General features: G+C 33.2%; 1 protein-coding gene across 11 annotated transcripts in view; it reads right to left on the bottom strand.

The window, feature by feature from the left end:
- ATP8B4 (ATPase phospholipid transporting 8B4 (putative)) overlaps nt 1–12,988 on the bottom strand; it is a 437,330-nt gene that overhangs the window by 114,775 nt on the left and 309,567 nt on the right. For all 11 annotated transcript variants that reach the window (XM_074234707.1, XM_074234704.1, XM_074234702.1 and 8 more), the window contains 2 exons: nt 9,330–9,418; nt 3,798–3,994 (listed from right to left, as the gene is read on the bottom strand). In XM_074234707.1, coding sequence (XP_074090808.1) covers nt 3,798–3,994; nt 9,330–9,418 — 286 coding nt within the window. The remainder of the gene's footprint in view (nt 1–3,797; nt 3,995–9,329; nt 9,419–12,988) is intronic.

Here is a 12,988-nt window from a genome sequence, read left to right as displayed (position 1 = left end):
CGCACATATGTGTTTGCACATGTTCAGATGGAAAGCCACTAGGCACATTTACTATTCATTTGAGACATAAAAGGAAAAGTCATAAAAGCTGACCATGGTTATTCTGGCAAGGAGCAGGATTTACTACAGATGCCATAATTGAATACAAGCATGAAAAGTCTTCAGAATCAAAGATGAGCCAGTAGTATACAGCTTAAGCAAAGCCCAGTCTGACCACAGCTCCAAAGGGTCCAAAGTAATCTGTGGTGAAATCTCTACATGCCACTACTGCAATTCTGTAAACTTCACATTTCCAAATAAGAGGATTTTATATTTTAAAATCTCTCTATCATAGTAAAGTTTGAAGAAAAGGAGAAGGGAATAAACAAGTCAAAAACAATAGAGGGGGAATATAGGAAGGACAGTGGTGGTAATAATCACAGGATTCTCATTTATAGTTACAAAGGAATTTAACAGTCATCACCTCACTTGAGGGCTATCACAGCCCTGTTAGGTGGGTCATACAGGGATTACCATACCTTTTATAGAAGAAGAAATGGAGAATGGTAACAAGATCACACAACAAGTAAGTCATAGAGACACATGACCTCAGGTTTCCCTGGCTCCAAGTTTATAGGATCATAGCTATATAACTAAAAGAGAGTTCAGGTATCTTTTAACACAAACCCCTCATTTTACTTATGAAGAAAATGAGGTCCAGAGAGATTCAATCATTTATTCAAAGTCATATAGTAAGTGTTAGAATAGAATTTGAACTCGGTATTCTCACTGTTTCATGTTTCAAATGGCTTTGCATCAGTAAGTCCAAAAGCAAGAGATGTTTGAAATGGGAAAAAATAAAACCTCAAATTGATAGTGAAAGTGGACTCATGAAAATTTTGAGAAAGTACCCTCTTTTCAAATGGAGCTTGATAACTTTGGTAAAACATTTTTAGGGGACAGCTAGGTGATTTGGGGCAGCTAGGTGATACAGTGGATAGAGCACTGGCCCTGGAGTAAGGAGGACCTGAGTTCAAATCCGGCCTCACACACTTAATAATTGCCTAGCTGTGTGACCTTGGGCAAATCACTTAACCCCATTGCCTTAATAAAAAAATTTTTGAAAAACATTTTTATATACAATTAAGACAAAATTTGCACAATTAAGTTGAGAGAAATGTTTTTTTTTGTTGTTGGAGATAAAACACTCAATTTACTTTAGTCAGAGTACGGAGACTTGGGTAAGGTGGAGAATTCACACAATTTCTGAAATTTCATTTATTATTCTTGATATCTTAATGGCATCATCATCATCATCATAGCTTCCCTCTCTATAGTGCTTTATAATTTACAAAGCACTTCAAATATTTGACTTGATCATTACAAAAAACCCATGTGGTCACTAGAGCCACTAATATAATCCCAATTTACAGATAATGAATTGTGGTACCAAGAAGTAAAGTGTCAATCATCAAACAGGTCTTCAATATTTACGCCTATACTATGTTGCTTCTCCATTATTTTAAAATGATAGTTTTGTTATTTATTTTAAAAATGCAGCTAGGTAATTCAGTAGCTAAAGTATTAGGTTTACAGTAAGGAAGACCTGAGTTCAAATGTGACCTCAGATTCTTATTAGTTGGGTGACCCTGGGCAAGTCACTTAACCTGTTTGCCTCAGTTTCCTCTTGTAAAATAAGCTGGAGAAGGAAATAGCAAACTATTCCATTATATTTACCAAGAAAACTCCAAATGGGGTCACAAAGAGACAGACACAACTGAACAACAACAATGCTCCCTCTTTGATTGAGGTCACAGAAAAGCACTAAGGAAGATTTCTAAGGCACTATATAAGATTGCATTTAAACTACAGAATTTTAAAGATGGAAATGATCTCAAAAGCAATCTAGATTCATTTTACAGATGAGGAAAGCAAGGCCAAGAGAAGTACAACGTTTACTCAAAGACACCCAACTAATTAACCAGTGACAAAGTGAGGACTAGAATTTCGATCATAGAATTATAAATTCGGAACTGCAAGAAACCCAAGAGGCCAATCCCTTCATTCAAGGAGCAATTAGACAACACAGAGGAATGAGTACTAGACCTAGAGCCAGGAAGAATTGAGTTCAAATCTGGTTTCAGACATTTACCAGCTACTTGACTCTGCCTGTCTCAATTTCCTCAACTGTAAAATGGGAATAATATTAGTATCTACCTCCCCCAGGATTATTGTGAGGATCAAATGAAGAAATATTTGTAAAATGCTTAGCACAGTATCTGTAACATAATAGGTATTATATAAGTGCTACTGATTGCCATTATTAATTGACAGATGAAGACATTGAGTCTCAAAGAGGTTGTATTGGTTTGCCCAGAGTTATATAAGTATAAATAGTAGAAGTAGGATTTGAACTTGGATCATCAAATACCAATTACAAAAACTGAACAACTGAAAACAGAACCAAGCTTTCACTTCATGCCAACCTGATTTCTAGACCTATTATATTATAGTATAATATGTCATATTATATATAGATATAGATATAATATATAATATACATATATATTATTGCTTGTTTCTTAGGCTACAATAATATGACCCATTTCAAGTCTAAGTTTGCCAGTCCAAACCTATAAGATCAACCATGAAATTAAGAGTTTTGCATAGCATTTCTCCTTGTTCCAAGTTAACCTAACATTCAGTATGGTAGAGGGAAAAGAGCTCTGATTTTAAGTCAGAAGCCTTGGGTTTATGTTCTGGCTTCACAGAAATAGCTACAGGAACTCAGGGAAGTCATTTAACTACTACTTCTGAGCTCCATTTTCTTATCAAAGATAAGCAATAATATTTATCCTACCAACCTTTTAGCAAAATCAAAAGATTATATAAAAGCAATATACAAATGTAAGTCATATTTCAAGCCATCCCTGAAATATTTTGTGTGCTTCATATAAGAGACTTCATATTGATGGAGTGAAAGCTAAGCAAGATATGACATGTGGAGTTAGCATGACAACTTTTGGGAGAAAAGGAGAAGGAGAGATAGAGACAGAGAAACAGAGGGGGTGGGTGGGAGAAGAGTCTCTATTTTACCTAAGGAGAAATTCCCCAAAATCTCTAGAAATTCAAGTCGGAAATTAGGGACATGTTGAGAAGGCAGCATCCCTTACATATCTACAACTTTCAAAGTCTTTTTTTTTTTCTCTCCACATCTGGAGTTGATCCCAAAGAGAATGTCTAGAATCACCCAAATCTTTTCTTTTTGAAGGAGAAAAAAACTGCCTTTCTTATTTAAAGCTTTTGTACAAATTTCACCCTCTACAAATTGGATTATATTAAGCATTTTTCATACCAACTGGACTTCACTAATACACACCTTGCAGAATGCTCCAAGCTTTGCCTGAGACCTAGTTTATACAAATATGAGCTATTATTCTTAATAATCACCATTATCATTACTTGTTGGGAAGGAGACCAATCTCAAGAGATCAATCCAGGAGACCTAAAATTTCTAGCATAGGTTGCACCTATTCCTGATTGACTTAGATATTCAAATATATATTCATGTTCATGTGTTTAAATGAAAATTAATTCTAAAATATAGAATCAAGTCAAAGAACAAATGTGGGCTGCAGTTTTAAAATGTAACTATTAAGCAGATTCAAAAGTTTAGCTGCCTTGTTTGTAACATATGTGGCAAATCAAGTTTGGTGAGAGCAAGGCAAATATCATAATTTTAAAAAATAAACAAAATACTTAAATAAAACATACAGATATCACTTTTTTCATATTACAAAAGGGTCAACACAACTTACCTTACATATAACGAAATGGGCACGACAGTATTCAGAATAATAATGTATGACCAAAATGTTAGAAATCCCGAGAAAATGGGATCCTTAACTACTTCATCTCGGAAAAGGAATGCTCGGAAATGGATTCCAACTTGATTCTCCCAGATTGAATTTCCTATTGCAAGAATGATTCCCATACATACCAGAAACCCAAAGATCTGAAATTAGAATAGCAGACTGGTTATGGTTACTTGAACTTAAATTCCTAGTCATTTTCAAGATTATAAAGGCTAAACAAAAAAGACATGCTTATTTGATATTCTCCCTTTCCCCCCTCAAAAAAATACTAACTTAAATTTGCCATTTGAAAACTAATCTGGTGAAAAATAATTCTTGCTGATTCACTTAACAACAATAATGATTTAGTTAATAACCAATGATATTCTCTCTTTACCATATGTTTAAGTTTAACACTGATGCCAGTGGGAATGACACACATATGAGTTGTCTCAAAGACCAGGTAAGTGTGGACAAATGTTTTGGGCAAAAGAATGAAGATATATATATATAGATAGATAGATAGATAGATAGATAGATAGATAGATAGTACTCAGTATTTGGCAAAACTTTCTTCATCATTTTCAGAGAGACATGCCTATCTGAAAATTGGCATGTTTCCAAATATGAAACATGTCATGTATCTAGTAGAGGAAATTCAGGGTCAGATAATGTGAAAGTTTGTGTATATATGTGTGTATATATATATATATATATATATATATATATATATATATATGCATGTGTGATATGAGTGACAGAATGTTATAGGAAGCATTGTGGCTAAAAGCCCATACATAATCTTCCTAATAAAAGGCAAAAATGTAAGAATTACAAAAAGAATACTAAAAAAGGAAGCATATTTTCTTTTGTTCTGAGACCTAGAGGAATGAATGAACAACTAAAATAACACTACCCAAACCTGAATTTTACATCTATGAATCAAGCAAATCACTTCCCAAACATTTATTAGGCATTATGAGCCAAACACTACACTAAGGGCTAGGTACACAAATACATTGAATGAAATAATAGCTCTTTGAAAAACAACTTATATACTAATGGGGAAGAAAACAAGGTCATTGAGTTTCACATTCTAAGCAAAGGAGAAAAAAGAATTTTTGAGAAGTCAAATCAGATCTTGCAGTAGTTAATCTCTTCTAAATAATTTTTAAAATAATTTCTTATATAAATACTTTAACTGGTGACCTCATCATTGCAGATGCTCCATATACCTATATAAATTATAAAGTTGGCACAGCCGTCAAAAACCTAAGACCCTTGCCTCAATGAGATATAGGAAATGGAGCCAAAAACATGTGTCCTTATCCCAATCCTGAAATTTACTAACTGTGTGAGCATGAGCAAGTTTCATTATCTCTAGGAACCAATTTCCTTATCTGATTAAGAAAATAAGTGGGGACAATTGGACTAAAGGATCTCTAAGTTCCCCTCTTCCAATAACAAGTATTGGTTATAAACAGACAAAAATGTAAAGATCTAGACATTGAAGCACAGTACTCATTTGCATACAGCAATAAATCAAGAACCTGTGATCTATAGTCTTGGAAAGTTCCCTGGGACTCAGAAAGATTCAATAATTTGCTCATGGGACACAGCTAAAAAGTTTCAGGGGCAGGGCTTGAAGAACCCAAGCCCTTCTGAGTCCCAAGGCAACAGATTCTTCACTAAGCAACATGTAAGCATAACTGAACAAATTAACTCTGCCTATCATTTGACATTAATGAAAGCCACTGTTAATTCAGTCAATGCGTCAATTCAGTCAATGTACATTTAATGGGTCAAGTGTATCAATTAATGTAAAAAATGTCATCCTACTATATCATCATCTACTTTGTGGATAGAAAAAAAAATGTGCTGTGTAAATTGGCACAACTTGGTCCCTGGAGGCTTTCTTAAATTTTCATCCTTCAGAATAAATGTCAATTAACATATGTATTTGTACTAAGCAGAATAAGCAAAACAAAATAATAACTTCCTCAAAGGTACTTGTGAGACTTTTGCTTTTTTTGGAAACCTGGCTCTGATGACTTTCAAAGGCAGGAAAAAAAATAAGAAAAATTACTTCCCATTTGGGCAACAGATGATTTATTCTGCTTATCTTCAGTCAAAGCTAATAAATTTAATGGCCCCTAATAGTACTCAGTATTTGGCAAAACTTTCTTCATCATTTTCAGAGAGACATGCCTATCTGAAAATTGGCATGTTTCCAAATATGAAACATGTCATGTATCTAGTAGAGGAAATTCAGTGTCAGATAATGTGAAAGTTTGTTAACAGTCTGTGGTGTCTAAGACATCTATAACTATATTAGAAATCTTGTAGTTTCTAGGATACATGATATTTAAAGAAAGAACTTTTCTACTCTTTGTCATCCCCAAGCAATAGCTATAAAATGAAGAAAACAACTGAAATCACAGAGATAAAAGGGACCTGATATCATCTAGTCTGACCTGTACCTGAACAAAAATTTATTCTGTGACATGGATATGAAGTGCTCACTCAGTTTTTGATGGAATATCTCCACTACAGGGAAATATTTTACCACCTAAGGCAGTAAATTCCTCTTTAAGGATTGTTCCAAAAACTAAGGAGTGTGTTTTTTTCTTTTATTGAATCTAAATCTGACTCTCTGTAATATTCAATATTATTACTAATATTGCCCTCTATGAAGTAGCAAGATAAGTCTACTGACCCTTCCACGTGATAGTCTTTCAAATAATTGAAGCTATCATAAACCCATCCACTCCCAAGTCTTTTCTTCTATAAACTAACCATGCCAGATTTCAATTGATCCTAACATGGCAAGAGTTTGAGTGTCTTGACAATCTTAATGATCCCTACCCTCACTTCCAGATGATCTGTAGCTTATCAATGTCCCTCCTAAAATATGACATCCAGATCTAAATACATAATAATCCAATATGAAATAAGGCAGAGAACAGTAAAACTCTTACTTCCTTTATCCTGGACACTGTGACTCTCTTAATGCAGCCAAAGAACACATCGACTTTGACCACCATATCTCACTGTGGACCTATATTGAGCTTGAAGTCCAATACAACCTTCAGGTCTTTGTCAATTGAGCTACCTTCTAACTATACTTCTCCCATCTTGTATTTATATGGAAGAGTTTTGAATCTGTATATAAAACTTTACGTTTATTCCAACAAATTCCATCTTAACAGATTTGACCCAATGTCCTAACCTAGCAAAGACTGACTTCCATCATGACTATAAACTAAATTATCAGCTTCCTCTACAATTTTGTTGAAAATCCTAAGGTCATGGTCTATTCAGTTTAACAGGGTTGCCATGCCCTTTAAAAGATGCTAGTATCAATTGTGTTTCTGAGTTTATGTCTAATATAATCAGTTCCAACACCTTGGAGAATATTCTTGAGAGTTTGGCATGACGAATCTAGAATCTTATCTTTCTTTTATGGGAAAAAACACATAATTAAATGTCCTTTTTCCCATTCCACAAATGAAAGACTATGTAAGTATGGGTTAGAAGTAAAGGAATTTGATTTAAATAAACAAAGAAATTGTGGGTGTTACTTTAAAATAGAAATGAATATATTTCAAGTCTTATTAATGTGTTGCTATAGTTAGAATTCATTATCAAAATTCCGAGAACAATATTTTCTGTTTTGATCATTCTTAAAAGATTCCAATTGCTCACTGCATGGTATAAGATTCTTTTTAAGAGAATAAGTTACTGGATATGAAACCAGAAAGATCTGGAATCAAAGTGAATCCAGTGTCACAAAGTGATTTAAACTTTGAATCCAAGATTCTTCATCTATAAACTAAATATAATAATAATAATAATATCAAAAGTTTGGTGTGAGGTTTATATGATGAAACATCTTTAAATATTCAAAATAATGAAAATGAATTGTGGACTCACTGATTTGGAAGTGCACCCTAATGGTGCATATCACAATTCATCTATGTGTGTAAATCCCATTCATGTCTTCTTGTAATTTTATAAACTTAAAGCACTTAAAATTAGTTATCATTTCCTTCCCCTACATAGTCAAATGTATCAATCTATTAAAATATAGTCAAAAATCAGAAGGGACTATAACCTAACGAATGACCTTCATTCTTTTGTAGTAAAAGACTGATACCCCATCGATTGAAAACAACCAGAAAGCACTTTGTAATTATAAAAAAAACAATACTACTAAAGAATCTCCCAAGCTATCAGGAACAGCCTTTCTGAAGTTAAATGTTTAAATTTTATTTTTTAATTTTTAAAATTATTTTTAAATTGTAATGTCTTGTAGAAATATGAGTTATTAACAATAACAGTAAATACTGATTTGATTAAATGGATTGAAGAAGGTAAAAGGAGCAAAAGTAATCTATGTATTTGCCTTCACTACTTTGCTTTGAATTCTCTGTTCTGATTCCATATTACTTACCAATTAACAGATACTGAGTGCCTCAAGCATCTCCTCTGTGTAAGGTATTATGCTAGGTGTTGGGAATGATACAGAACATAGGGCAAAGATCCTCAAGAAAATTATCGTCTAGCTTGTAATACAAGTCAATGAAACCATATGAAATATTAATTAACAAAAAAGTCAACAATGCAAGAGCTAACAGAAGAATATATATGGCAGATAGACATATCCTGCATTATATCTATTTGCAATAACACATAACCATATAATAACACCATATAACAAACTCTATTAGAATGTTCCTGGCCTCTATGCTGAGACTATTCTCCCTTCTTTATTTCTATAGAATATTCTGTTGTGTTATTTCTCAGAAAGTTGTATTTTCATAGAACTATTAACAATGCTGACTAAGGCAAGCTTTTGCTTACCAAATGAGGGACATAAATAATAAATTGCTTTCAGTTCAAAGGATGATTCAATATAATTCAAATCGATTCAATAATTATGTTCGAGGCATCCTGCTAACTGCTGGGGGTACAAATTAAAAGAAAGGTAAACTTCCAAGGAGTTTATACTCTAATGTATTGAAGAGATAACTATGTTGATTACAATGTTCTGGGAAGACTTAATAGACTAAAAGAGATTTTCTTTATCTAGATCTTTAAAGAGTATCTAGATCTTTAAAGAGGAAGGATTTGAAATGAAAGAGGGAATAGAGAATTCCAAGCCAAGAGAATGGCATGCTTAAAACACAGGACAGGAAAGGAAACAAAGAGCCTTTATATTTGTGGTTTGATTTTCTAAAAGCATGCTGGCATAAAAAGAGGTTAAAAAAACAATTAAAGCTATTCCCAACCAAGTTTCTATTGCTCTTCATTGTGACAAATTCCATAATCTTTTTTCTTAATTTGTTATAATATACAAAGACATGATGTTCCCCAAATTCTAAACCCATATCCTTCAGGAAAATCTCTATATTTCACAGGATTTCTTCAAAATTAATAGAATATGTTAAATTTTAAAACTTAGAAATATTGCTTAACTTTGTTGTGGTGACTTACCCACAATACTAGAGTATTCATCAGTCGGTCAATACTTGTCCTTTTAAATTTAGTCTTACCACTGTTCTGCATTAATTTAGTGTCAGGACCTGAAAAATTAAATAATAACTTTAAACTGATTAATAAAAATTATTATCACTAATTTATAGTAATATATTTATTCAAAATATTTTTATGGAATGAGTATAACTTTAAAATTGAGTCTATATAAATTAATTTCTGAGTTTCAATATCAGTAAAGAACAGTATTTTCAGAATAAGTCAAATGACAAACTGTATTCTGTCATTTGACTCAGATGTCACAGATAAGTTTTTTTCACTTAAGTTATAGTAAATGCCTTAAGAAATGCTTTTTCAGTTTCCATGAACAGAATTAAAATATTGGTTTTAATGATTTGTTTGTTCTCTTGGAGTGCAAAAAAAATGAGTTTAATGAAGACATTAAAATTGAAGGACTTAGGATAATGAAGAAATTGACTTAGATTAAAAAATATGAAACATAAAAAGACAATAGCAATAAAGTACAAGAGAAGAAAGCAGACTAATTTTAGGAAAACATTGGTGGAGAGTTTATATCTTGCTCAGTTGATTACAAGAATATAATAAAATATTTTGATGAATCATCTTTATTGTTGGTGAAGTCATAAATTCAGAATCATTATTCAGATTATCACAAATAAATTGCTTAACAACAATTCAATTATTTCTGAGAGGTAAAAATGAATTGCCCTGGGTCACACAGATAGAAATGTCAGAGCTAGGAATCCCATCCAGGTTCACACATTTCCGAAAAATCTAACTAGGGACTATTTGGAATTCTATAGAGGTCCTAGATAGGAAACCCCAAGAACTGGGCACCAATACTATAGAAGGCCTGACACCTATATGTTCTCTAACATCTTAGTGGGGTCTGTTAAGTGCATAGAAGAGAAATTCCAATTAAGGAATCGCTGACTAATTTTATATATACATGTGTTTGTATATGTGTGTACAATGTGTACCCTCATAAAAGTGCTGCAAAGGATTGTCCAAGAACCAAATCCCAAACCAAATACTACAATAAACTAGAAAATATAAGGAAACTGGGGGAAAATATCAAATACAAGAAACTTTTTTTTCAGTTAAGAGAAACCCAAAAGATAGACTCAGAAAAATAACCATATAACTATAAACAGGGCATAGGAAAAGAGGAGAAAATGTTTAAGAATTAATTTCTTCAGAAATCATTACAACCCATGAGCATCATTAGGAAAGAACATTTAGTGCTGGACAAAGAGGGGGGGAATGAGGAATATGGAGTGAGCTTTATGTTGGCTTGCTGTGGGCAACTGAGAATTATGCTATGTTGTTTAGAAGGGTGTTTGACATGTGTCAGAGAACAAGCCAGGACTTCTCAAGTCACAAATAATAGGCACACCTAGTAATTCATAAGAGAAAATACACTATCAGGAAGGAAAAAAAAGACAGAAAATAACCCAAGAAATTACTAAATCCTGAGCAAGAGACTGAACCAGACTTCAGGACACAAGTTTCCATTTCCATTGCTGCCTTGAGTCATTTGTTATAGGGATTTTTAGAAGACAAAGGAGGACCTAGAAAGGCATTTGATTAAGAAGCTATTTTCAGTGCTTACTTCAGTAGCACATATATGAAAATTGAAATAATGCAGCAAGGATGACATGAGCAGAATATGATCTAGATTTCTAGGACAGGGCTTAAGACAAAGACTCAGCAAGGACAGGTTTACTACTGCTGCTACTATTCTACTACTACTACTACTACTACTACTAATTACACTACAATTATACTACTACTACAGCTACTACTACTACTATTATACTACTACTACTATACTACTACTACTACTACTAAAAATAATAATAGTAATAATAATGGTTAACACTTATATAATACTTAAAAGTTTACAAAATGCTTTATACATGATATTTCATTTGGCCCTCACACCAAGCCTCTGAAGTAGGTGAAGTTATTATACTCATTTTACAGTTGAGGAAATTGAGGCTAACACATATTATGTCACTTGCCTAGGGTGACACAGCTAATACATCTAATAGGCATCTGAAGCAGGATTCCCATTCAGTTCCCCCTGACTCCAATTCTAACATTATTCCCATTTAGGGCTATAAAATTATATTTTCCTGGAGGATTAAAGATTCCTTCAAGGGAACTTTAAACTAAAAATTACCAAGAAAATATATATATATATAAAGATTTAAGTCAGATACTGTGGAAAGGAACAAGGATGACATAGGAGGGGAGAGCTTCAGTAATTCACAGGAGACACCATCAGGAAGGATAGCAATAATATATATGGATACAGCTATCTCTGTCTGTACACACACACACACACACACACACACACACACACACACAGAAATAGAGACCTTAATTTAGAAGGTAAATTATCTCAGATGGAATTGAAACTTGGTAGCATGTAACACCTGACCAAAATAGTGGTATATAATACTGAACTTGTCACATTGTAAATACATTCTTCCCCTGAGGTGCTTTCCTCTGATTGACTGGTTCATCCCAGAACTGCCATTTTAAGGAAATCTACCAGAGAATTGATGTTTTCCTTCCTTTCCAGGCTCCATTTCTGATTCCCTGATATAGCCTGTAGAATTCCTTCTTCTCCCTACCCTTTTTTCAGTTTCCCTTTATGTGTTGTGTTGTCTTCCCTCAATAGAAGTAAGCTCCTTGAGGCTTTTATTTATACTTTTCTTTGTATCTATGGCCTTTGTACAGACTGGCACATTATTGTTGCTGTTCATTGTTCAGTCATTTTCAGGCATGTTCAATTCTTCATCATCCCATTTGAGATTTTCTTGGCAGAGATATGATAGTAGCTTGCCATTTCCTTCTTCAGTTCATCAAGGCAAACAGTGTTAAGTGACTTGCTCAAGGTCACCCAACTAGTAAATTTTGGAGATTTTTTTGGAGATTTGGAGATTTGAACTCAGGAAGAAGGCACTTCCTTGAAAGACTCTTCCTTGATTACAGGACTACTCTATCCACTTTGCCACCTGAATTAATAAATGCTTGCTGATTTGACTTGAAATACAGAAATGGAAGGATATATCTTATTCAAAAGGAAGAAATGGGTGGAAAGAAGCAATAAAGTTGTACTTGAATATCTTCCTGAGATACAAAAGAAACAAGGGGGAGATATATATATATATATATATATATATATATATATATATATATATATATATATATAATTTAGAAAGAAAGGCACCATTATAAGAAGAATGTTGTACAAGGAGAATATAGTATAAGGAGAATATTGTACAAATACAAGGTGAAATTAGATGATAAATTATAAAAACTATTATAGTAGCAGATTCCTAGACTCTAATCTAAAAGAACTTTAGAGACATCCAGTCCAACCATTTCATTTAATGAATGAGGAAGCTAAGGCTCAGAAAAAAAAAATGATTTTGCTAAATTCACACAATTTGCAAGTGACAAAGTTGGAATTTGAATTGACTTCCCAATTTGGGAGAAATAGAAAGGTACAATGCATAGAGTACTAGAATAGGCGGTAGGATAATCTTGGATTCAAATCCTCCCTCTGACAATGACTAGCTAGCTGTATCACCCTAGACAATGGACTTTTTTCCTTCTCTCATAGG

The sequence above is a fragment of the Macrotis lagotis genome, chromosome 4 (genome assembly GCF_037893015.1).
Source record: "Macrotis lagotis isolate mMagLag1 chromosome 4, bilby.v1.9.chrom.fasta, whole genome shotgun sequence".
Lineage (NCBI taxonomy): Eukaryota > Metazoa > Chordata > Mammalia > Peramelemorphia > Peramelidae > Macrotis > Macrotis lagotis.
This window is presented reverse-complemented; position numbering and strand designations above follow the sequence as displayed.